The 26624-nt window shown below is 49.0% G+C and overlaps 2 protein-coding genes across 4 annotated transcripts in view; one reads left to right on the top strand and one right to left on the bottom strand.

Annotated features, from left to right (window-relative positions):
• The window catches only part of STOM (stomatin), a 30905-nt gene extending 24521 nt beyond the window's left edge, over positions 1-6384 (top strand). The window contains exon 7 of the mRNA XM_042912255.1: positions 4291-6384. Coding sequence (XP_042768189.1) covers positions 4291-4485 — 195 coding nt within the window. The 3' untranslated portion in view covers positions 4486-6384. The remainder of the gene's footprint in view (positions 1-4290) is intronic.
• A 4637-nt stretch (positions 6385-11021) lies between these two features.
• GSN (gelsolin) overlaps positions 11022-26624 on the bottom strand; it is a 53919-nt gene continuing 38316 nt past the window's right edge. For all 3 annotated transcript variants that reach the window (XM_042912238.1, XM_042912237.1, XM_042912236.1), the window contains 11 exons: positions 24249-24381; positions 22891-22979; positions 22488-22703; positions 20620-20753; positions 17649-17739; positions 16224-16394; positions 15428-15602; positions 14234-14358; positions 13946-14023; positions 11985-12045; positions 11022-11398 (listed from right to left, as the gene is read on the bottom strand). In XM_042912238.1, coding sequence (XP_042768172.1) covers positions 11229-11398; positions 11985-12045; positions 13946-14023; positions 14234-14358; positions 15428-15602; positions 16224-16394; positions 17649-17739; positions 20620-20753; positions 22488-22703; positions 22891-22979; positions 24249-24381 — 1443 coding nt within the window. In that variant the 3' untranslated portion in view covers positions 11022-11228. The remainder of the gene's footprint in view (positions 11399-11984; positions 12046-13945; positions 14024-14233; positions 14359-15427; positions 15603-16223; positions 16395-17648; positions 17740-20619; positions 20754-22487; positions 22704-22890; positions 22980-24248; positions 24382-26624) is intronic.

Below are 26624 nucleotides of genomic sequence, written 5' to 3'. Positions count from 1 at the left end.
ATTACCTCAACCTGGAAACTGCCCACAGGTCCCTTGTGGTTGAATGCATAAAGTGTGCTTTGTTCACATGAAGGAACACCATGCCCCGAAGAGAATGAACATGAAAGTGCTGGCAAACATGGCTTGAGAGAAAGGAGCACAAAAGATTCTCCCACAAGCTTGACCGTGTGTTAGTCGGACCTCCTTTTCAATGTTTTAGACCAGCTCTTAATGACTTGAAATGTGATACCTTTTACACTTGCGTCCATCCTGATTTCCTCGCTCAGAACTCTCAGAAAAATGCCTGCCACGTGCTTTCGGGTGCACATTCCTGGGTCTCATCCTCTATTCATTGAGAAGGTGGAGTAGAGGGATGCAGATCCCCTTTCTCTGCCCTTCGCAGGCCAGCCCGCCTGGGCTACAGAAGGAGACAACAGTACCAACCTCACAGACCTGAAAATGGCTGGTTGTCAAGGGACGGTCTGTAAACATGGAAGTGGGGATCAACATGGGGTTGCCGGGCATTGGCAGAAGCCCCACACCGCCACAGGCATCTTGCTTTGCCTTCTGAGGGCCGATTCATGGCATCTACGTGGCCTGTGTTCAGACCGAGCCGGTGGTTACTGCCTTCACATCTTGGGCAGCGTCCTCAGACCAGCTTTCCTGTTAACAGCCCGTGTGCCTCGTCTGGTGGGTCTGGCTTCTCGGCCAAGAGCTCGTATATTGACAGTAGTGGGAGATTAGATATCTCTGCAGCCGGTCCATCGCCAGACCAAAAACAAAGTGCCTAATTGGACCTCTGAGATGACGTGGAAAAAGCCAGAGCCTGCCGTTCTCGGGCAGGAGCTTGTTTTGCATTCCGTACGTACAGGGTTTGCCTTGGAGCACACGGTTACGTGCATCTTTTTGAGGGCACCTGGAGTGCCCCCTCTCACAGACCTAGGTAGGACATTCTGGGTATCTTGACAAACTAAAGTTTTTATCCTCTAAACTGAGTGCCTTCTCTCAGTGACACCATATCCTGTATCACCCGTCTCACCTAATGGCACCCCCCAGGCAACCGAAACCTAGAAACCCACGGCTCAGCCTCTGTTCCTCTTCCTCCCCATACCCAGCCAGCCTCCAAACTGCTGACTCTCCTGAAAAGCACCGCCCCCGGCCCGTTTCCCCCTCCAACCCCACATCCCCATTACCAGCCAGTCGCACCAGTCACTCTGAGGCCGTCCTGTTAGCAGCTCTCAGTGTCTCCTCTTCTCATCCATCCTCTGACGTCTGTCTGTGTGTTTTCTCCCACTGGATCTGATGAGGTTCCTTGCTCAAAACTGTTCAGCAGCTTCCCTCTGCCTCCAGACTGCAGACGAAACACCCCAGCCTCTCCTCTGCCTCACACTGCATTCGGCCACTTAGACTTTTCTGGAATACACCAGCTTTTTAAAACCTTGGTACCTTGATGTGTGTGCTGCCTGAAGTATTCTTCTTCATCTGTGGCCAAACGACAAAGCTTTCATCCTGTCCTATTCAACTTCCATAATCTCATCAGCTCGTGTTCTGCAAAGCCTGCTTTGCTGAGTGCTGGCCCTGTGCCTTGTACCTGTCCGTCTACATTTCTCACACTGGAATGAAGTGATCCGTTCCCATGTCTATCTCCCCTGCTTGACCGGGAGCCAAAGGAGGCAAGGGGGTCCACTCTCTTCCCTAGCTACTGCACAGGGCTCGACCCCTAGGCGGCTCCCAGCATTTACTCTAGAAGTGAATGAAACTCCACTGGTCGGGAGACTATCGTGTTCAACTCGGATATTCATGGGAGTATTCTGAACCATGAATATTTTGAGATCCCTGTGAAAACAACCCAGTTGGAACTGCGCCGTTAAGCTTAGTGAGCATGGTATCTTCACGCCCTCTTCTAGGATTATGGAGTAAGAGTGACTCACCGCCTTGATTGGCTTCTGAATCCTTTATACATTAAGGCATAGCTGGATTCAAAAACCAGGTCTTAACTTCCCACATGCCTTTCCTATACGATAGCCTCCGTTTATACATTTCACACTTAATGTACCTTTCTGTCTTCCTCACAATGGCCCTAAAAGACAGATACTATCCCGTTTTAAGAGTAAGAAACCAGAGCTCAGAATGTTAAATAACCTCTCTGAGGACACTCAGCTGGTGAGGGTTAGGTTTGGAATTTGAGTACAAGCCTGTCCCACTCTAAAGCCCCTGCTTTTCTCCCCGACCCCAGTGATGTTCACACTTTTATGCCCATGTAACCTCAAGAGGAATTTAGACAAACTATATGTCCCATCACACATTTTAAGTAGACATGTGAAAATTTTCATTTGAATTTATATACTTGGCTAAGCGTATAATCTGACATGTTTTAAATATTGACATTTTATTTTAAGTGTTTATTTTTGAGAGAGAGAGAGTGAGCAGGGGAGGGGCAGAGAGAGAGGGGGGGGAGAGAGAGAGAGAGAGAGAGAGAGAGAGAGAGAGAGAATCCCAAGCAGGCTCTGCGCTGTCAGCAAGGAGCCCAACGTGGGGCTCAAACTCACGAATTGTGAGATCGTGACCTGAGCCGAAATCCAGAGTCAGATGCTTAACCGACTGGGGCACCTGGCTGGCTCGGTTGGAGGAACACACAACTCCTGATCTTGGGGTCATGAGTTTGAGCCCCAGGTTGGGTACAGAGATTACTAAAAAAATAAATAAACTTTAAAAAAATTAATTAATTAAAACTTCACATCACTCATTTCAGTGTATCCAGTGAAATTCAAACAACATAATGATTCCATCATCTGTTTAAAATACGTAAATAAGCTCTTTCAATAGGCATGTTTCATTGTCCCTTTTCTTTTCTCCTTGAACTTGTATTTCCACTCTGCCTCCTCATGGAGTCTTTTCCTAATACAATATATTTTGTCATGAATTACTTTATTACTCCTACCGCAACACATTTAGCATTGAAGTGGGTTTTTTTTTTTTTAAGTTTATTTATTTTGAGAGAGAGAGAGAGTGAGCACGTTCAGGGGAGGGGTAGAGAGGGAGAGAGAGAATCCCCAGCAGGCCCCTTGCCGTCATCACAAAGCCCTTGATGGGGCTCAAGCCCACCAACCGTGAGATCATGACCTGAGCCGAAATCAAGAGTCGGACGCTTAACTGACTGAGCCACCCAGGCATCCCTAGTACTGAAGTTAAAATTAATATTTTAAACATTTCCTGTGACTACAAATAAGGCATTTAAATGTTGCAGAATTTCTCCCAAATAATTTTTTTCTTTAACTAGAAATGCTTATCTTTTATTTATTTATCTATTTATTTATTTATGGTAAGCTGGAAAGAAAGAAAGAAAGAAAGAAAGAAAGAAAGAAAGAAAGAAAGAAAGAAAGAAAGAAAGAAAGAAAGAAAGAAGATAGAAAGAAAGAAGAAAGAAAGAAAGAAAGAAAGAAAGAAAGAAAGAAAGAAAGAAAGAAAGAAAGAAGAAATGCTTATCTTAACAAGATAAAGAATTCCTGTGTTTGCAGCTGGCCCTCACGTATTGCCAGAATGAGACAAGATTAACCATCAGTTCTAGTGTTAACTTTTCATTGTTGTACCTCTAAGGACTGAGAACTTTTGTTTACATAAATAAGTAGGTGGAGATCAAAGTTGTGTTTAAAGTCATGCCATGCAGTCCTTCATACTGTGTCTGAATTACGTGCTACAAATCGTACAGTGATCTTTCATTTAAAAATATGTTTAATGGTCATCAGCTTTCAGTTCCATAAGGTCCTCTGTCCTTTCTTTAAAATCAAACAACTGGAAATTGAACGCCTGGGTGGCTCAGTCGGTTGAGCGTCTGATTCTTGATTTTGGCTCAGGTCATGAGCTCACAGTGTTGAGATCAAGCCCCGTGTTGGGCACTGGGCTGGGTGTAGAGCCTGCTGAAGATTCTCTCTCTCTGTCTCTGTCTCTCTCTCTCTCTGTCTCTCTCTCTATCTAAATAAATAACTGGAAATTCATGTGACTTGCAAAAGGATTTGTGTCCATTCACTAGTCACTTTCTCAACCCCTATTTTGAGTTGCCCCTCTGTTCGGTCCCCTGAAGCATGCAAGAAAAGCCACAGTAAAAGACGATGTCTCGATCTCAGGCACATAGTCAGGCAAATCAGACATAGGAAAAAGGACATAGGGAAATGGGGTAACCGGAAATGGATTTCCTTAAAACTATTCTGGCGCATTCCTGGAGAAGGCTTTGTGTGCACACCCTGGTTTGAAGACTGCCCCTTGACACCTGTATTTTCTCCAGTCTGACCATTCCCTCCTCCTGTTCCTTAGGTCATTGCAGCCGAGGGAGAAATGAACGCATCCAGGGCTCTGAAAGAAGCCTCCATGGTCATCACTGAGTCTCCCGCGGCCCTTCAGCTGCGGTACCTCCAGACACTGACCACCATTGCTGCTGAGAAAAACTCCACGATCGTCTTCCCCCTGCCCATAGACATGTTGCAAGGCATCGTGGGGGCAAAGAAGTGAGCCACAGAGGCCAACGCAGAGACGCGCCCTTCCCTTCCAGGGTAGAGTGGGGACCAAATCAGCCTTTAACCTGTAAGGAGAGAGTAGGGCGGGACCTTGACTATTCCTCCTTCCTTTCCTTTTCCGTACGTTGACTGCGAGGTGCTTAGAATGTGTAGTGATCCTAGCAACAGATACAGATGAGGATTGTTAGCTTGTAAATACTGAGAAAGAGAAGGGGTGTGGGGAGGGGGTTGGCGATTGGTGATCTGTAAGATCATTTTGATCATTTCTTAACTCTTTTAAAATATTTAAAGTTCATATGTTTAGATCATTAGGTAATAGGCTAAATCCCCCTTCTTTTGACTTTCCCTGGGTCGTTCTGCAGCCAGACCAAAGGCAAGAAAACAGGTTATAACCACCACTCGGCACCCTGGCTGGACAAATGCTTTGCAGAAAGCAGTGACCTTAGGCTACAACCAGCTTCTCTGGGCCATATGTGCCTTACCTCCGGGGAATCTTAAGGAAATGTTCCTAACATCCGTTTACTTTCTAAGCCCAGACCACGTTTCAAAATAATCCTCACTTGAGAGTTGGCATTTTCGTGCCTATACCTGTCAACACTGGAGGAAATGGTCAAGGTCAGTGAAAAAGATGATCTTAACCCTTGAAAGACTTCTAAATCTACTATCACAAAGATCCTTTAAGAATAATAAGAATAGTTCTCCCTTTCTTTTAAACTTCTTTTAGCCTCTTTATGACTCAGTGATTCCTCTGTGGTCTTTCAAACCAGCTAAATACTTGTCACAAAAGTGCTTTTTCCTCACTTTTGCCTATTTTCATATATCAGGTTCTAAATAGTTCTGATTTTTAAATAAAATGTTCTCTAAGTTCTATACACAATTCTTTGTATACCCATTTGAATGGCTTAAGGACTAATCCTTTTTTTAAAAAATAGGTAAAGCAATTCTCTTTTATTGTCTGCATGCTATTAACTATCGTACACTGTGAAATATCTTGGTTACCAGGCCCATTCATTAAATATTATGAGGAATTCACAATATATTGGGCACATAATAACCAATGAGCTTGGGAAGACACTGTCAGACTTAAGATATATAGATGGAGGGTTTTTTTGGTTTTTTTTTTAGTTTGCCGAGTCCTCCTTTTCTATCACGTGTGGTCAGTGCCCAGAGAGGAAGTGGGCGGCCCCTCCTACCCAGTTCCTTGTTCCACAATGGTAGGAAGCCTTTTGCAAACGCCTGTGAATTTTGCAAATGCCCGTGAATCTGAGCAACCTGGCATTCTTCCTGTTGGTCCGACAACCTGGCTGGTGACACTTAAACCACTTTCTCCTCGTGGCTCTGAGTTCACCTAGAGAGGTCTTGGGAATGGCAGCTTCCTTACCCAGAGCCACCCTTCATATTGGTCCTTAGCTGCATCCCTCTGTCTGTCCCAGACTATGAATGTCCCCTCCCCGATCGCCCATTTCCAAGCTTATTTTAGAAAACCTTGAACCGTGCATCCATGTTCTCAGCTGCGTTTAATAAATGTATATGGAGCATTTTGACTTGGAACTCAAGTTACGTTTCTATTTATAATTTTTTAACTAATGATTTTCTCTCTTTCGTGTGGTGACTCACCCTCGACCAGTGAGGACCAGGAAACAGCCCCATATCCTGGCTGAAAACCTCTTCTCAGGCTTAGAGTAACAGTGCTTTCTGCTCCTTTGAGTGTCCCTATGTCCAGATACCAGTCTTCGCCTCTCTGCCTTGTGGATTCATAGCCCAATAGGTTGGGATTAGATTGCTTGAGAGGGAGGAAGCATGAAAGGGGTCCAGGATGAGCGCTGGTGCAAGAGTGTTCTCCACGTGGCCTCCCTTTCCAATGCTGTACATAATAAAGTGTGCACTTTTACTCGTTTTCTTTGGGTGAGGGTCTGTTTCTGCCTGGATTTAGTGTCTGTGGATTTCATTTTTCAGAAATGGCACATGTGATCCTCCGGTCCCGGGCTGGCTGCATTGGCTTCTCGGTGTGCTTTATGTGGGCCAAAAAATGCGGAGAGGTTAAAGTTGCCCAACTGCCGCCTGGGCCCCTTCTGGAGCACCTGCCCATATATTTTCCCTGGGGAGTTCGAGATCCATGGACACCCTGAATCCTTTGCTAGTTTAATCACCCTTTGCCCGAATCCAAGCAGGACAGGAACTCACTTCTGTCACCCCGTGGTCTGTTACAGCTCCAATGCCTTGCAGGCTGCCTGGCCCAAGGCACACAACAGGTACCTATTGACCAGCCCAAAGTCAGACACAGGATCCAAGCCCAGGCCGGCCTTTTCGTCGCCTGTCATGGCGCCTCACGATGACTTCTATATGGTAGACGACAAAATCCAAGGTCATGTTTTGGGGGGGGAAAAAGTTGTTAGGAGAAACTACGTGGTTGAACTTTGAGAGAAAAATATGAAGTCCGAGCAACTCTTGCCCCGGGCAACTAACTTTTTCGGAGCACTGTAGAGTTATGAGGCCACAGCCACCAATGAACTGAAATTGGCTAATAAACCACCTTGCGTGCCAGTAGAAGAAATGAAGAATTCAGGGGTAGGTCCCCTGCAATTTGACCTCCCACAGGTTTGCAGGAGGGGAGCTGGCTTGTCCAGACAGGACTCCGTCTGCCTTGAGGGAAGGCCCTTGGAAGCTCTAGGCTGTAAATGCTGCTTTTGTCCCAGGACTTTGCATCTGTCAAAGTGATTGCTTTGACTGCAAGTAACCCTTTGGGGTAAGTGAGGTGGGAGTTACAAGATCCCGTCCAAATCTCTCAGCGTGGCAGTTGAGGTGGGCCCGGCCTACCTCTCACGATGTGAGGCCTAGCACTCCCCACCTGCTCCCCCACGACCCCCTCTGTACTTGCTGCACACTCTGAGATGACTCCCTGCCCCTCCGGCCCCCATGTCTCACCTGGAAAATTCCTTCTCCTCTCCCCTCATCACCTCTGCAATGAATCACAATCTCTAGACGTAGGGCCCCTGGGGCATAAAAAGCTCCCTGGGCAATCCGAGTGATCAGCAGCTTTGGAAATAGCAGTGTAAACAGACATGCACACCCTTCCCAGCATCTACACCTTCACACTGGCTTCTGTTCTACAGTCCTATGCACGGGAGTCTCTTACGGTTGGAGATCGGGTTGGGGGAGGTGGTGCAGAACAAAAGCAGGGGCAACATGAGAAAAGACCAGAAGACGAGAGGGGAGGAAAGGGGGTCTGTCCCGCAGCAGTTCCTTGCTCCGGTTGGTACATCCATGGAGAAAAGGTTTAGGAGAAGTTCGCGGGAAAGGCTAAGAGGGACTTTGTGACGCCCTGAGTATGAACAGAGATTCAGGGTGCCGGGGGCACAAAGCGGGGCACAGAGGAAGTTCCTCTCCCACAACTTTGGGAACATTCAGGGGCACCTCTCGTGACGGTAACTGCAGGAGCAGATTTCTGCAAAGAGTTCGGGGCAGCAGAATGACTCAACGGAATACAGGGGAAGCCAGGGAGGTGTGGGCAGATTAGTTACAGGGTATGGCAGCTGTGAGGACGTGCCTTGCCCAGACTTCTACTGCAGGGGACTATAAATGACTAGGGGCCCCAGCTGCTGGGTTTGAGTGCTGGTCCCCACAGGTGCACCAAAGCCACACCTCCCGACAACTGAATGCAGTGGGGAGACAAGACACGCTGTACCTGCTCCTGGGAGGCACACAGTGCCTTCACTGGCTGATTGGACTGTGGCTCAAAAACTCTTTGAATCAAAGAGCTGTTTGCGCCCCAGTGTTCACAGCAGCCTGGTTCACAATAGCCAAAAGGTGGAAATGACCTGAGTGCCCGCCGCTGGATGAATGGTTAAGCAAAATGTGTATACGCACGATGGAGTATTATTCGGCCACAAAAAGGAAATTTTGATATTTGCTATAAAATGTATGAGTCTTGAGAAAACATTATGCTAAGTGAAATAAGCCCGACACAGAGGACAAATACTGTATGAGAAAAGGCAAATCCATAGAGACAGAAAGTCAAATAAAGGTTACAAGGAGCAAAGGGGCCCCGGGTGGCTCAGTCGGTTAGGCGTCCGTCTCTTGCTTTCGGCTCAGGTCATGATCTCACGGTTCATGAGTTCGAGCTCCCACTGGGCTCTGCGCTGACAGCGCTGAGCCTGCTTGGGGTTCTCTCCCTCTTTGTCTCTCTGCCCCTCCCCTGCTGGCACTCTCTCTCTCTCAAAATGAATAAATGGTGCTGACTCCACAACACTGTAAATGTATGTAATGACACTGCATGCCGCTTAGAAATAGTCAAAATGATTATTATGCATCGTTTACCATGATAAAAAATACACCAAAAACCAGAAAATACCTAGGAATAAATCTAACCAAAGAGGTGAAAAACCCATACACTGAAAACTATAGAAAGTTTATGAAAGAAATTGAAGAAGACACAAAGAAATGGAAAAAGATTCCATGCTCCTGGAGAGGAAGAACAAATATTGTTAAAATGTCGATACTACCCAAAGCAATCTACGTATTCAACGCAATCCCTATCAAAGTAACACCAGCATTCTTCACAGAGCTAGAACAAACAATCCTAAAATTTGTATGGAACCAGAAAAGACCCCGAATAGCCAAAGAAATCTTGAAAAAGAAAACCAAAGCTGGAGGCATCACAATCCCAGACTTCAAGCTGTGTTACAAAGCTGTAATCATTAAGACAGTATGGTACTCGCACAAACACAGACACTCAGATCAATGGAACAGAATAGCGAACCCAGAAATGGACCCACAAATGGATGGCCAGCTAATCTTTGACAAAGCAGGAAAGAATATCCAATGGAATAAAGACAGTCTCTTCAGCAAGTGGTGCTGGGAAAACTCAACAGCAACATGCAGAAGAATGAACCTGGACCACTTTCTTACACCATACCCCAAAATAAACTCAAAATGGATGAAAGACCTCAATGTAAGACAGGAAGCCATCAAAATCCTCAAGGAGAAAGCAGGCAAAAACCTCTGTGACCTTGGCCACAGCAACTTCTTACTCAACACGTCTCTGGAGGCAAGGGAAACCAAAGCAAAAATGAACTATTAGGACCTCGTCAAGATAAAAAGCTTCCGCACAGCAAAAGAAACAATCGGCAAAACTAAAAGGCAACCGACAGAATGGGAGAAGATATCTGCAGATGACGTATCAGATAAAGGATTAGTATCCAAAATCTATAAAGAACTATCAAACTCAACACCCAAAAACCAAATAATCCAGTGAAGAAATGGGCAAAAGACATGAATAGACACTTCTCCAAAGAAGACATCCAGATGGCCAACTGACACGTGAAAAAATGCTTCACATCACTCATCATCAGGGAAATACACATCAAAACCACAATGAGATACCACCTCACATCTGTCAGAATGGCTAACATTAACAACTCAGGCAACAACAGATGCTGGCGAGGATGCGGAGAAAGGGGATCTCTTTTGCATTGTTGGTGGGAATGCAAACTGGTGCAGCCACTCTGGAAAACACTATGGAGGTTCCTCAAAAAATTAAAAATAGAACTACCCTACGACCCAGCAATTGCACTACTAGGCATTTATCCAAGGGATACTGGTGTGCTCTTTCAAAGGGACACATGCACCCCCATGTTTATAGCAGCACTATCAACAATAGCCAAAGTATGGAAAGAGCCCAAATGTCCATCGATGGATGAATAAAGAGGATGTGGCATATATACAATGGAGTATTACTCAGCAATCAAAAAGAATGAAACCTTGCCATTTGCAACTACGTGGATGGAACTGGAGGGTATTATGCTCAGCGGAATGAGTCAAAGAAAGACAAATATCATATGACTTCGCTCCTATGAGGACTTTAAGACACAGAACAGATGAACATAAGGGAAGGGAAACAAAAATAATACAAAAACAGGGAGGGAGACATATATATTACGTGACTCATAAATATGGAGAACAAACCGAGGGTTACTGGAGGGGTTGTGGGAGGGGGGGATGGGCTAAGTGGGTAAGGGGCACTAAGGAATCTATGCCTGAAATCATTGTTGCACTATATACTAACTTGGATGTAAATTAAAATATATACATATAATTTAAAAAATAACAAAATAAGAAAACTGGGACCATACCACATACCATTAAGAAAGAGTTTTTTTATTTTCATTTTTTATTTTTTTTACTTTGGTTCAAGCATTCCCTGAAAGCTTTGCCAAACTTTCCTGGACGGCACGGCCATCTGGGACGGCTTCCGCCCAACCTTCTCCCTCTTCTCCTTCACTTGGGGTCAGACGTGCACCTCAGTCCAGCAGCTCCCTCAGTTCCCCGGTTCCCTCCCGATTTCCTTTCACACAGGCAGTTCCCCTGGGGCCACCTGGGTGCATCCCACCTCATCCTGGCACCTGCTTCTCGGTGGTCCAGGATTCACAGAGAGTGAAGGAAGCTTAGCCACCGGCTCACAGGCACATGCCAGGCCCCTCCCTGGGAATTCCCAGAATAATTACCGAGACATATTGAGCCACGACAGGCTAACACACTTCAAAAAGGTTTTATTGGATTCAATTTCCAAAAGGACAGATACTTGAGACAATTGTGCAAGGACCCTGAATTTCTGCATGGCTGTTTTTGGCTACTGTAAAAAAACACACACCAGAGTGGCCCTGCTCTCTGTAAGGTCTCTGAAGGATGGACTGTTATAAAAAGGCACTGACCAGTGACAGGGGTGGGGCCTGCCTGTCCTCAGGCAGCCAGCTCAGCCATGGCCCTGTCCAAGGGATCCACAGACCAGTAGCTGTCATCCCAGCCGAGGAACCAGCCCACGAAGGAGGGAGGTTCAAAGCCTTGCTTCACGACGGTGATGGGGGTCCTCCTGTCGCGATTAGCTGGGTCCGTCTCAATATACCGCTTAGCTGCAGACACACATGCAGGAAAAGAAAACCCCAGGAATGCTTCGTGCATCCTTCACCAGAGAGAGGTGATTCAGGGCAGAAGCTGCCTACGATGGCTTTTGGTCCTAGTGTCTCTGATGGCCAGTCCCTGCACTAGACGCTAGCATCCCTTAGCAATGACCGCACATGGCTCCCCGACCACCCTGCCCAGGAACGCAGGAAGGGCCCGGGGTCATGGTTTAACTCCCTGCTTCACAAAGTTTGTATCACTTTGCTCTCTTGCTCTCCCCTATTGGAAGATATTAACAAACCAGCTTGAGGGTTCTGCGTCCCAAGTCAGATCTGGTCAGCTACCAGAGATCTGCTTTCCGACATCCAAACCCTGACAAGTTTGGTCCTTGGGCAAACTTAACGTAGCCTTTCCCTGGCATGACCTGAAGCTTTCTGTAGGAGCTGATCTGCTCTTCCAGTGCCCCAGGCAGGGCTCCCGAGGGGCTGACCACGGATGAGGAAGTGCCACCCCGCTGTCACGAACTCCCAGACCCATGCGGGAAGCTGTTGCCACTGCACCGCAGGAAAGAGCCCCACAGGCACACGTGGTCCTCACCAGAGCTCAGGGCTTCTGTCTTTTCCTCTTCTTGAGAATCCTTTCCAACCCAGACAAAGACCTGGAGTGAGGCGTGAAACGAAAAGTGTACATGAGGGCGCTGCCCACACGCACCGCTGGAGAAGAATGGGGAGGCTCCTGGGCCCCAGCCGGGACCGGACACGGCCCACAGACCAGGACTGGAAGGACTTGGAACAGAGCTTGCAAACTGGTGACCTTCATACACGCTTTCTTGACCCACCCACCACCACAGCTTGGTCTATAATGCCCGTGTAGCCAAGTTTAGTTACCAGCTTACGTTAAAATCTAGAATCCTGCGTTCTCTTGAAAACTTGGAGGATCTGGCGACCACGGGCCTTCACGCTCATGTGGATGAGGCTGAGTGGCAGCACCCCCGCCCCCACCGCCGATTTAGACCGGCATTTCCAGTTTGCCTCAGGACCCGCCACGCCGTGTCCCCCCACCCCAGCCCCCTCACTCGCTAACATTGCTCAACCAATGAGTTTGAGATCCTTCTCTAGAAGTTCATGAATTATCCCTCTCTGGCATTTGTTTGCTCAACCAATGAGCAGCCAAACATATGCTCATACCAAACAGGCACTGAGTGTGCTCTGGGCCGCACGGGTCTAAAGCTTGGAATAAAAACAAGTTACCACCACTACCACCGTTGTGAGCCTTAATACAAGTTGTGTAATACGACAATTTTTAGGTGTATCTAAGATATCTTAAAGGGGCGCCGGGTGGCTCAGCCGGTTAAGCGTCGACTTCAGCTCAGGTCACGATCTCATGGTTCATGGGTTTGAGTCCCACATCAGGCTCTGTGCTGACAGCTCAGGGCCTGGAGGCTGCTTCCGATTCTATGTCTCCCTCTCTCTCTGCCCCTCCCCTGCTTGCACTCTGTCCCTCTCTTGAAAATGAGTAACTGTTAAAAAAAATTTTTTTTTAATATTTTAAAGAGCCCCTGTCATTGATAAGATGATACCAGATAATAAAATACCAGTCTTTCTCTTACTTATTTACAAACGTGTTCCCTGCTAAACTAGAAGCCCCTTCACGGCAGGTACTGTGTCTACTTTGCTCATCGTAGGATTCCAGCATTTTTCCTGGAAGACACTGGTGTGTAGTAAATGTGGGCTGAGTGAATGAAGAAATGGATGAACGAATAGATTAGGTGGCCAGAGGAGCAATCGACGACAGCAGCTGGACGGCTCAAGCTGCAAACATTCTGGTACTGATCTTCCAACTGGGCATCCCAAGAAGAAGAGACAGAGGGGAGCCTTATGTCTTTGTGGCTGCCATCTGTAATTTTGATAACTCTGACAGGAAGGGTTATCGACTGCCATCCCCCGAGAGAATGTGAAGCCCTGTGAGGGCAGGGGAATGTCTACTTTATTTACTGCTCTGTTCCTAGCATCTAGAGCAGTGTCTGGCACAAAGCAGGTGCTCAGTTAATACTGGTCGACTGAAGGAATGGCACCACCATTGCTACCAGTCCTACACAACAGCCTTCCCCAGGAGGTGAAGCAGAGAGAGCTCAGAGCCCTCTAAAACAGAAGGAGATGCCCTTCGAAACGCCCAGGTGACCCTCTGTAGACCGTTTATGCCCGCATATGATATGCTAAGTTCAAGTTTCTCTACCAATAGATTTAAGGGAGGAGTTCACACTGCCCTAAGGCCCGGGAGAGAACGCTGGCCATCCGATTTGCATCTATATGGTGCTTCACAGTGTGCAAGGTGATCTTATCTACACCTCACCTCGTAGAATTAGGCAAGGTAGGTCCCATCACTCCCATTTTGCAGATGGGGAAATGGAGGCCCAGAAAGGGAAAGTGCCTCGCAACACCTCAGGGACCTTTCCAGCAACATCTGGCTCTTTTAAGCCCTTCTGGCAGCTGATCTAAGAGCTGCAGTCTAGCACCTCCCTCATCCCAAACAGCCTACGCCTTCTGTCCTCCACCCACCTGGTCCCAGGTGTCCAGGAGCATGACGTCATCTGTGGCCAGGTCTTCCTGCATAAGCTCGCCAGGAACCTCTTCGATCTGGGAAGGAACAGAAGGGTTAACGAAAGCACACCGGTGATCCAGAGGTCTTCCTTCCCCTGGGCGGGCTCACTGTGCTCCAGCCGGCAGGGGATCCTTCCTCCCTGCCCTGCGTCAAGGGCTTCTCCCTTCCCTGCTGCTGACGCCACACGCCTTGCAAGCCCGCCTCCCAGTGGGTAAGCAGAGGCAGAGACCTCCGCCGGGGCTCACCACAAAACGGCCGATCTTGTTGGAGCAGGCAAAGAGGCGAGGAGGGTGGGCGTCCATCTTCTTGTCCTTCAGTCGCGGGGACGTGCGGTAGGCGGCCTTCCCGCCCAGCGCCTCCCAGAAGCTGTCTGTGAGGGGGGGGAGGCCGCGCCAGTTGCCAACAGATACCGCCTCCCGCCAGCCCTCCTCATCAGACCCCACGGTAAACCCTGCCCTAGCACGGCTGACTGCTCTCAATCCACCCTCTGCCTTCAAATCCCAGTGGGGACGGGGGGTGGGGGGGGGGGCAACAGGGAAGGGGCCTGAGGGAATTTCAAGGTGATGAAACAGGGGCCCAGAGAGGGCACACTTGGCACGACACACAGCCAGGAATGACGACAGCACTGCAGGATGGGGATAATTATTCCCACTCCACAAACAAGTAACTGCGGCTCAGAGAGGTTAAGCAACTCACCCAACATCACAGAGCTAACAAGGAGTAAAGGCAGGATACAAATCTTATCTGACTCTAATCCCCCTATTCTTTCCACGACACCTGCTTTGTCCACATGTGGCTATTTAAGTTCACTAAAATGCAAAACAATTAAGCATTCAGTTCCTCGGTCTCATTAATTCCCAGCATTCGTATTTCAAGTGCTCATTAGCCACATGTGACTAGTGGCCACCAAATTGGACATGGCGGGTATGAATATGTCCATCATCTTGGAAAGCACAGCTACTCTTCCCCATTTCTACTAAGCATCAGGCGGGAAGGCATAGACTCAAAGGCATAGCAGAAAGACTGAGTGAGGGCTGGCATAAAGATGTTCCTACCTGTATTCTGAAAAACAGAGCAGGCTTTGGCATTTCTGTCCACAGAAATTCTAAAGGTTAGGAGAGACTCTGCCCCCATGAGGCTGTTACTCTGCCTGTTTTTCAAGGCCTCCTCGCAAGTGACCACCTCCTCCAGCAGCCTTCCCCGAATGTCCCAGCCCAGACTGAGCTCTGCTTTCCCTTAACTCCTGGAGGGCCTCCCTCTCACTGACCATAGCCCTCACTTTAAGCCAACCTGCTTTTGTTGAACACACAAAAGGGGACAGGTATGGAGAAAGGCAGGAGTAAGGAGCCCCCCCCCCCCCCAAAAGCAGAAAGAAGGGAGGGAGATCTAACAGCCACAGTCCTCAGCAAGCAACAGGCCCCGATGCCCCCAGCTCCTACCTGGCTCGCTGCCTTCTGCCACCTGCACAGGTTGGGCCCGAAGTACCCTGAGCAGCTCCTGGGCTCCTGTCTTCTCTGCGTCGCTGGCTCCTGCCCCCACCCACAGGTAGGCGGCCGAGGGGGTTTTCAGGACAAAGGCATCATTGGAGTTCAGTGCACCAGCTTTAGGAATTATCTGGGAAGGCAGAGTCCGATTAATCAGAAACCAGACAAAAAGTCCTCAGTCCCCTCCTTACTTCCCAGGAGACCCTGCAGCAGGACCAGCTCTTAGGTGGACCCTTGGAAGAATATACCCATCACAACTGAGGGCGCATTGGACAAGGAGGGGCTTAGTTGATTCACTCCCATGATTCACTAATGCACTGTGGCTCGTCAAGGTAATTCCAGAATTCTGGGCCACATTAACAGAAGTTGAGTGCCCCGCACAAAGGAGGTGAGATAGCCCCATTCTCCTCTAGGCTGTTCAGACCATCCTGCACCTTCAGGTCTGCACCTTCCATCATAAAAGGGATAGGAGCCATCTGGAATACAATCAGGAAGTGTCCAGATGGTGAAGAATGGACTGTTAGGTAGTGAGCTTCCCATTATGGCAGGTATGCAAGGGGCTCCGGGCATCCTTGAAACAAGAGGAAGTCTGAGACATACAATTCTGCTTCCCAGGGCAGGGAAGGTGCAATAAGATGCCTCTTAACTCCTGCCCCCACCCCACCCAGTCCTGTGCCCGGAGATCTGCCCATCGAGTCCGGGGGGTTTCAAGTAGGCGAAACCTTCCGGAGGTCCAGGGCCAGGGCATTACCTCAACGGCTCTTGTGGCTCCAGAGCTGCTGGCCCGGACCTGGAAGAGGCGGGTACTGGCAGGGGCCGTCTGCCCACCCTCACGGGAGGTGCCGCCCTTGTAGATGATCATGGGCTTTCCGCCAAACAGGCTCATGAGGTGGGCGGTCTCCTTGCCTTGGACCACGCGGCTCTGGCAGCGAGATACGAGAGCAAAGTCAAGAAAGGAGGGTGGGGGCGACAGTGCTTCTGTGTTCAACCCCTACCCCAGCCACCCTGGCCTGGGCCCCTGCCCCAGACAAGGCCATCACGCTGGTGTCTGCTGTGGGATGAAGCATGGCCCTGCAGCACACAGGGTCTGGGCAGAGAAACGGGAGCTCCAGGAAAGCTGGAGACGGCCCCATGGCCGCAGGTCCCCCGGGCACTGCCTCAGCTGCTCTCCCCTCCCATGAGGACCTGCCTTGCTGACCCTGACTCTAGTCCAAGAACCAAGAGAACCCATGTTTGCAAATGTTCCCTTAAATGGAAGCACATGGGTTGTTCGTGGACATTCTTCCAGAATGGTGACGTCAGTCCAGGGCAGGAAAGACGGCAGAGTGATGAGAATAGAGCCTTCTAGATACGGAGAGACCCCTCTTGCATAGCCAGAGCAACCTTTTAAACCCATAAATCCCTTCATATCACATTTATTATGTAGCCATATCCCTTTGTTTCCAGGGTTAAGGTCAAATTCCTCACTATGGCTTCCGGTGGTCTGGCCCCTCCGAGCACCTCTCCAGATTTCTATCATGGCACTCCGTCCTTTGTTCTAACACTCAATGCTCCCTCCCACCTCAGGGCCTTTGCATATATCCTTCCCTCTGCCTGAAATGTGCCTGCCCAAATCTTTCTCGCCCGTCAGGTCCCAACAGAAAAGTATCTTCCGAAGGCGGTCCTTGTCTAATCCAGTTAGATCCTGCCTGGGATCTCTACGTTCTTACACTTAACATATACGTGTAAGGGGGCTATTATGGGCCAGGCATGGCTCTAAATGCTTTACTAACACGAACTCCTCGTACACACGGCAATCCTGTGGCAGAGAGAGGATACTCAGAGAATACACAGGCATAGAGAGGCTGAGCAACCTGTCCATGGTCGCCCAGAGGTGAGACAGGATTCAAGGCCGGCTCTACATCCCCCCTCCGACTGTGCTGCCACACTGTCTCGACCGCTACCGTCTCCATGTCGCATTTGCCTGAATGTCTGCCGAGCATCTTTCTCCCCCCAAGACCATAAACTGCATCAGCAGAGGGGCGGGACCTGCGTGTTCACGGCTGCGGACGCTGTCGGGCACACGGGGAGCCCCACGTAAATGTTTGCGGGATGGGAGGATGGACAGTCAGAGAGAGGAGTGACCAGATGGACAAGATGCAGGGTGTGGCCCAGTGGGACACTGGGCTGGCCTCACCTGGACAGGGGTCCCTCCTAGCTCCTCATCCAGCTGGGCGGTCAGGATGGCAGACGCAGCGACCTCATCCTGCGTGGACTGGGCGCCCTGCCTGGAAGAGGAAGTGATGCTCGGCACCGAGGTTTGCACAGAACCCAGAGTGTCTCCTTTGCCCTGGGCCTGAGAAACCCACAAATCTCCACATTACAGGTAATGGAACTGAGAGGGAAAGGGATTTTCTCACGAGCAACCAGTGCCAGGAACCAAACCAACGTGCCACGCCCCCCAGCTCAGCACTTTGCCTTCTTCTGAGACCTGAGCAAAGGCAATGGTCTTTCTTATCCTAAATGTGCCCCACGGGGACCGGCTGGTTCATCCCGGGCTGGGCAGCCACAAGAGAAGGTGCTCTGAGAGGCCAAGATGTAGAAAGGCGGCCGGGACAATTCTCATGGGGGGAGAGGCAGGTCAGAGTGCAACACGAGCCCATTTGCAGGAAAAGACATCGGTACTTAGCCTCATGTGAATCTGCACAGAGAGGTCTGTGCAGATGTCCTCCAAAAGGCCCGTGGTGATTGCCCTGAGAAGGGAGATTAGGGAAGGCGGCTTTGGTTTTCTGACCCATCTCTTCCTATACTGTCCCGAAGGGAGATTAGGGAAGGCGGCTTTGGTTTTCTGACCCATCTCTTCCTATACTGTCCCAATTTCCTGCAACTGACATGTGTTATCTGTATAAGCAAGCAAAATATGATAAATCAATGTGTGACGCAGCCATCATTTTCAAAAAATGCCTTCTGAATTTTGTACCATGTGTATGTGTTACCTAGTCAAAAAAAAATTTTTCTTTAAGCTGCCTTGTTTTGTTTTGTTTTTAGAGAGAGAGTGCACATGTGATTGAGGAGGAGAGATGCAGGGAGAGAAAGAGAGAGAGAATCTTAAACAGACTCCACGCCCAGAGCCCAACTCGGGGCTCAATCTCACGACCCTGAGATCATGACCTGAGCCGAAATCAAGAGTCAGACCACTTACTCGACTGAGCCACCCAGGCGCCCCTCCTTTAAGCTGCTTTTAAAAGTCTGAAGTTGTCGAATTGAGAGGCATTCTGCAAAATAACTGACCGGCACTCTCCCAAAGCAGTTAAGGTTATGAAAGAGAAGTGAAGACTGAGGAGCTGTCACAGATTGAGACATGGTGATTAAATGCCACGAACAAGTCACGATGGCTAAGTGCCAGGTGGGATCCTGAGTTAGATCCTAGACCAGAAAACGGACGTTGGTGGGGCAACTGGTGAAATCAAAATAAGGTCTACAGATTGGTAAATAGAAATGTACCAATGTTAATTTCCTAGTTTGGATCATTGTGCTATGGCTAAGTAATCGAGGGACATGTGTAATAGGTTCATGGAACTGTCTGTACCATATTTGCAACATTTTGGGAAACCCAAAATTATTTCAAAACAAAAAGCTTAAAGAGGAAGAAATCCAACAATCACCAAGAAGTTTTGAGACCGTACAGTAAGAGAAATACAAGTTAAAAATATACTGATGGGGCAGCTGGGTGGCTCAGTCGGTTGAGTGTCCAGCTTTGGCTCACGTCACTATCTCATGGTTCGTGGGTTTGAGCCCCACATCAGGCTCACTGCTGTCAGCACAGAGCCCGCTTCGGATCCTCTGTCCCCCTCTCTTTCTGTCCCTGCACTGCTCACGCTCTCTCTCCCAAAAATAAACATTTTTTTTAAAAAACTTAAAAAAATTTGTTTTAAATCTACTGAGATACCATTTTGTAAACGATAAGGGAGATAAACACCCAAAAGTTTGAGAACACAGTCCATCAGTGAGGCTGTCTTGCTCGTTGCTGTTAGGAACACAAAATGCTACAAAGCCCATCTAGGGAAAATGGGCACCACGTATCACAATGACGAGCACATTTACTCTTTGATCCAGCAATCCCACTTCTGGGAGCCTACCCTACAGACATTTCTCTACATATTTATTTGTTTTTTTAATGTTTATTTTTGAGAGAGAAAGAGAAAGACAAAGACAGAGACAGAGAGAGAGAGGGCATGCACAGATGGGGGAGGGGCCGAGAAAGCGAGTCACAGAATCCGAAGCAGGCTCCAGGCTCTGAGCCATCACCACAGAGCCCGATGCAGGGCTTGAACTCACAAGCCGTGAGATCATGACCTGAGCTGAGGTCGGACGCCCAACTGACTGAGCCACCCAGGCGCCCCTCCCTACACATTTAAAATGATGTTTGTTTAAGGTCACTAATCACAGCAATACTGGGAATAGCAAAAGACCGGAAGCAATCCAAGTGTGCATTAGCAGGGAATTTGTTAAACAGGCTACAGTGTAGCCACACAGTGGAATATTATGCAGCTGTAGAAAAAAAAAAGGCAAGGAAGCATTCTATGTGCCGACATAGATTGATCCCCAGGAAGTATTAAACAAAAAAAGCAAACTGCAGGACCATATACACAGTATGCTATCCTTTGAGTGAGGAAGGGAGGAAACTAAGAATACAGTCATATTTGCATGAACAATTACTGGAAGAATATATAAGAAACTAATGGAAACAGTTACTCATGGAGGGGCAGAGGTTGGAGAATGGGGTGAAGGGGGGTGGGAACAAGATTTCTCAATAGATACCTCGTTATTCTGTCTTGATTTTGAATTATGTGAATGTGTTACCCATTTTAAAGGAATTAAAATAATTTTTAATTAGAAAATACATTACAGTACTTAATGTGGAATTGTGGGAGAGATTTTCTCCATATTCACTGCATTTCCTACAATGAACATGTAGTATTTCTGGAACAATAGTTTAAAAGCTGTTTCAAGAAATAAGACAAGTGGTGTTGCCCTACAGAGAGCCTCTCCTAACAGCGTGGCCCACACAGGCTCAGGCTTCCCTCAGCCCTCTCAGCCCCACGCTGTGTCCAGGGCCCAGTCAGTGACCCCCACACTCTGCCCATAGCAATGGCCCACAGCCTCACCAGTTGTAGATGATCTGTCCCTGCCGGCCACCATGACGGTAGTTGTACAGAATGATGTAGCTGTCCCCACCGTAGAACTGCCCGTACGTGGCGGGGTCCACAGGCACTTTGTTGGAGCCTTCAATTCTCCAGATCTGCCAAGGCAAGGCTGGGCTCAGACACGGTGTGGCATCCCCACCCCCCAACTCAGGCCAGTGGGGAAACCGTGGTGTGACAGGTCACGGTTACACTACGGGATGAGCTTTTTATACGTGGATCCACTTGGGCTCAGACTGAAAGTTAAATAATTTGCCCCAATCCCTGACCCGCTAGGATTCAAACCCCCAGGTCTCTTGCCCTGGATCCCTATACCATACCGCCACCTGACCCTGCAGTTCTCTCTCCCCCCCCCCCCACCCCCCGACCAACCAGAGCCATCAGCACAGGGACCGGTAGCTGCATGGTGGTATTCAGAATGTGCTTTTAGTGAGCTTAACACTGCGAGTGCCTGCCTGGAGGTGTCGCAAGGATCAGGTGAGTTTATTCATGAAAATCTTGCACAGTGCCCGGCACAGGGTGATGGCCGTGCAGACGGCAGCCACTCTTATTATCAGAACTGTTATCGTTGTCATTGCTAATAATACCGTTCACTGTACGATTATTGAGTCATCTGGATTTTACAGATCACTCCAGAAGCAGGGCCATCCCTGGGTGACCTCTGAATGATCTCTTAGCAGAGCTCCAGTGACAGTTTTTCCAAGCCGGCATGAGGCCCTGCAGCGCCACCTGGTGGTGTTGCAGAGACACTGAGCCCTCCAAGACCAAGAAGAACCTCCTGACCTTGAAAATTCTAGGCGAAGGAGTGGGATTAAGTCCCATTTTACAGGCAAGGAAAGTCAGGCTCAAAGAGGTTAAGTGACTCATCTGAGGTCACACAGCCAGGCTGCTGGAGCTGTTTCCATACTGCCCACCCTGAACATGTCCACTGTGTCTTTCCTTCCTCACTGGAGGAATGAATGAATGAACAAGTAATAATAATACCAATGACAAAAACGATAATGAGTGAAAATGAACACTTCTGCTGTTTCTATCATGCAGAACAACAGTTGCCTGCAGCAGACTCTACTTCATAAACATCTCAGGACTCCAGCCCCCACCTCTCCATCTTTTCACTGTGACCTTCCTGGGGTCAAGGCTGTCTTCTCTCACCTAAACTATTACAACAGTCTCCTCATGGCGTCTCAACCTTCATTTTTCCCACCTCGAATCTATTTTCACAGCAAGTTTCAAAAGCACAGAACTGAGCTTGTCGCATTTCTGCTTTCGAAGCAAAAAAAAGAAAAAACCCTCACTAGCACCCACTGGTTACAGGATCAAGTCCACAGCCTTGGACCTGGCATTCAAGGCCCCTCCTCGAGAAAGCAGTCAAGCCCCGGGCTCTTGGGGGCAGTTTCCTGCCTGGAATACCCACCATTCTTCCCCTCTGGCAGCAAACTTCTACTTATCCTCTGAGGCCCAACCGAAGGGTCCCCTTCTCTGCAACCACCCTGCCCCCCTTGTCCTTCCTCTGTTCCTATAATCTGTGTGCTGGCTTCCAATCTTCCACAATTAGCTATGGCTGTGCTTAGACCAGGCACTCCTCGCTGGCAGGGTAAGGTACGAGACACGTGGTACGTGTCAAACCATACCATGGGCAAACGGCAGGTGCTTAGGGTATGTTGGCTATGAAAATGAACCAAGGCAAAAGAATCCCATCCACCAAAACCAGGGTCCAAACCTCACAGAGAAACGTCCTCGGGAGAGCAGGAGGTAACGCGTGAGCTAGAAGTGCCCAGGAGGGAGCACGGAAGGGGCCTGGACGCCCTCCCCCACACCCCGCCCCCAGTCACCTGTTTCTGGCCCCTGCCATCGTCATCCATGCCGTGCTGGGCCGCCATGGCAGTGGAAGTGTGCAGGGTGGCAGCATCGAAGGGCACGCGCTCCACGTTGGCAATGTGGCTGGAGAGGTAGGTCAAGCCTGGGCCGTCCGTCTGGTCTGGGTCCCGCCAGTTCTTGAAGAACTGCTTGAACAGCGGGGTCTCACCACCCTCGGGAAGGACAGACACCTGGAGAGGGGAAGGAAGAGCAGGCTGTGGCTGGGCTCAGGTGCCCGGAGGACAGGGGCCGCCCAACAGAGGTCCTCAGGGGAGACTCAGACACCCAGTGCACACTGGGGTGGGACACCTACCCCACCCCGGCCCTTCCCCACCCAAAATGGACCCATCCTCACTGTGCTGTCTGGCTCTAGCTCACCTGGGTCTGCCTGGGGTAGTCCATCTTGGAGATGAAGTCGGAGGCCGTTTTGAGGGCGGCCTTCCTCTCCTCCGTGTTGGCCTGCTTGCCTGTCAGCAGATGGAGGGGGTGAGGGGCCCAGGGTGAGTGCTGTGCCCTAATGTCCAATAGTCCAGGGGAAGCAGCAGGTGAACCTCCCTCCCTATTCCTCTTGGGCTGTGGGCAGCCAAGGCCAGAGACCCCCAGAGATGACCGCTCCTAGAACTCCTGGGATTCCAGCTGGGGGTCCTGGCTGACAACAGTCACGGTAACAACCGTTTTGGTCCATTTACTGAGTGTGTATTTTGTGCTCCGAAATGTACACAGCTGCGTTCGTTTAATCCACACAACGGCCGTTTGTGATAAAGGTCATTATTATCATGCCCCACTTATATATAAGGAAACCGGGGTCTTAGAGAGGTCAGGTGACTTGACCAAGGCCACACAGCAAGTGGGAAAGCCACGACTCAGACTCTGCCCCTTCAACTCTGTAGCCTACGCCCCATACCCTCGAGCCCCCTTCTCTCCCCTAGGCCACGTGTCCACCACGGGGGCCCCCTCCCTCCCCACCATCTGAAGTCTGCCCCAACCCGGAGAGCCTCCCCATGCCTGCACGGCTCCTGGCCAGCACATGCCAGCCCACAGTTCCCAGCCTTCTTATTGGCAAGGCTGAGGGGCCCAGATGATAATGACGATGACGACAGCCCTGAGTGCTCAGTCTCTCTCTCCCTCTCTGCCCTTCTCTGTGTACCTATTGCCTCCCTCCCCCTTCTGCCCTCTTCCTCTGGACTAACGGAACACTGGAGGAAGATGCCGAGGGGTCCTCTCAGAAGCATCTGGGCCAATGTTTTCCAAGAGCCTCTCACCATCAGTCCCCTAGCACAGCGTTTCCTAAACAGAAGCCAGATCACCTTCATGAAAAGCCCCAACCAACATACATTAGCAGGTTAAAGGCTCTTGAAAGTCCTGCAGTAAACAAGCCTGGTGACATTATTTAACCCAGTGTTGCCCATAAACTTATCTGACCACAGACCTGTACTTTTTTTTTTTTTTTACATGATGCCAATTAACCTCTGAGAGAACTGGTTTTATAACATGTGCGAGAAACACTGGTTTTAGCCCAAACGGGAAATCGGAGGCCCAGAGAGGGTGAGTGAAGTGCCCAAGATCACAGAGCAAGTCAGTCGCAAAGCCAGGGCTTCAGAACAAGATGCATTTTCCATTCAGGAGCCTACCATGCCCCAGGGTGCCTGCACCACAGACCCTGCCCTGCCAGGGCTACGGGACCTCCCACCCAAGGGGCTGGGAGTTGGTTAGCAACCTTTTCCTGTCCTCCGTACCTTTCCAGACAAAGATTTTCCCATCTCTGCCATGGTCCAGGATGAAGCAGTCCTCTGACCTCAAAGCCCCCTGGGCGAAGGGGTTCTCATCAGCCACAAGGGAGACCGACATGGTGCCCGCGCCATTGGAGACCTGAGGGGACCAGGGACAGGAGGTCCGGAACGTGAGCGACTCCCACCGCTTGGGCCTTCCCAGGTGGCGCCCCCCAGTGACACACTGGTCGGTCTACATCCCAACTGCCCCCTCCCCCCCATGACACCCCAGAGTAACACCTGGACTTGTGTCCCCAAGATCTGAGGCACATCCTGCTTTGCCACAACCACATCTGTAACCTACACCCACGTGTAACATAGAAACTGCACACGGAAGGGAAGGGGGGGGGGATGTAAAACGCAGGCGCGCAGGTGGCATGGGAGAAGAATTGTATAACTGGCCGAGGAGACAGTCAATCTCATTAGTAGAAAACAAGCAAACCCAAAAGGAAATAAAAGATGTGGATGCGGATGAAATGCGGTATCCCGGATTGGAATCGGGAATGAGAAATGGGGGAAACCTGAAGAAAGTCTATGGTTTAGTTAACGGGACCGAACCAGTGTGAATTTCTTAGTTTTGACAAACGTCTCCGGTTATGTTAAGATGTTAAGGAGACGCTGGTTAAAGGGAATGTGGGAACCCTCTATCCTTTCTTTGCAATTCTTCTGTACATCCTAAATTTATTTCAAAATAAAAATTTTTCACTAAATTCATAAAAGTGTACCACACTAGCCAAAACTCAAAGACAAAACTGGCAATACCCCGTGTTGACAAAGTTCTGGGCAAGCAGGTACTTTCGGACTCGTGGTGAGGGTAATTCGGGAGCCCTTCCAGAGTGCTGTTTAGTAATATGCTATTCAGAACCTTAAGGAACAAATGTTCTATCCTTACTGAGTGCTTCCTACCCGCCAGGCACTGCTCTGAACAATTTGTATAATTTAATAAATTATGTCATTTTAGAACTCCTTTAATCCTTCTAACAGCCCTGTGAAACCTCTACTAATATCCCCATTTTATTCACAAGGACACCAGGACACAGGGAGGCTAAGTGACTACACAGCTAGAAGGCAGACCCGGGATTCAAAGCCAGGCGATCTGACTCTGGAACTGGTATTTTCAATCACTGACTTCGTCTTCAGGCTTTGACCCAATAATCCACGTCTGGGAATCTGTTCTAAGGCCATTCTCAGTACAAGTGTACAAAGAGGGACCGTCTGCAATCAGGAAAGGTGGACACGTCCTAACATCCATCACTTAGGGGGTCTGTTGAAATTCTTAACCTTCATAAAATAGCACACAACAGAGCCACTAGGGCATCTAGTGGCATCTAGATTTCGGTTGTAGAAAGATATTCCTGACCATGCTGAGAGGGAAGAAGAAGGTCACAGGAAAGCGTGAATAATTTGGATCCATTTATATCAAATAGAGATGGGAAAGTGTGTAATTAGATACAAAAAGATGTAATCTGGACTTTCTTTCACTAAAACGGTCACCGTGTAACCATGGTAACCTTAAAAAGGGTGCAGGAGAGGCTGATTTTTTTAAAACTTGAGTATTATAGGGGCGCCTGGGTGGCTCGGTCGGTTAAGTGTCCGACTTCGGCTCAGGTCACGATCTCACGGTCCGTGAGTTCGAGCCCCTCGTCGGGCTCTGTGCTGACAGCTCAGAGCCTGGAGCCTGTTTCAGATTCTGTGTCTCCCTCTCTCTCTGCCCCTCCCCTGTTCATGCTCTGTCTCTCTCTGTCTCAAAAATAAATAAACGTTAAAAAAAATTTTAATAAAAAAAAAAACTTGAGTATTGTTACTTTTATAATTAAAACATTTTAAAAATGGTACTTATCTTAAACCAGTGGAATTGCATTTCTTTTTATGTTCTGGAGTATTGCTACTTTTTTCAATGAACATACATTACTTTATAATCAGAGTAAAACTCAGTGTGGTTATTCTTCGAAGGTGATAGGAATCTGCACCCCATTTTGTTGTTCTTTTACCAAAATAAGCTGAGGGCACCACATGAGCATCATGGTGTAGGCTGGGCTTTCCCCCAGAGCTCTTGCCCTGAAGCCAGAGTTCCTTAGCTCAAGATCAGCCTGAGTTTTAAAAATCACAAAATACAGGGGGGCCTGGGTGGTTCAGTCAGTGGAGCGTCCGACTCTTGGTTTGGGTTCAGGTCATGATCCCAGGGTGGTGGGATCGAGCCCTGCGTCGAGCTCTGTGCTGAGCATGCAGCCTGCTTAGGATTCTCTCTCTCTCTCCCTCTGCCCCTCTCCCCGACTCATGTGAACTCTCTCTCTTTCTCTAAAATAAAAAATACATACATATAAAAAAAAAATCACAAGAAAC

This window comes from Panthera leo, chromosome D4, assembly GCF_018350215.1.
Source record: "Panthera leo isolate Ple1 chromosome D4, P.leo_Ple1_pat1.1, whole genome shotgun sequence".
Lineage (NCBI taxonomy): Eukaryota > Metazoa > Chordata > Mammalia > Carnivora > Felidae > Panthera > Panthera leo.
Note: the sequence above shows the minus strand (reverse complement) of the source record. Positions and strands in the feature narration are given on the sequence as shown.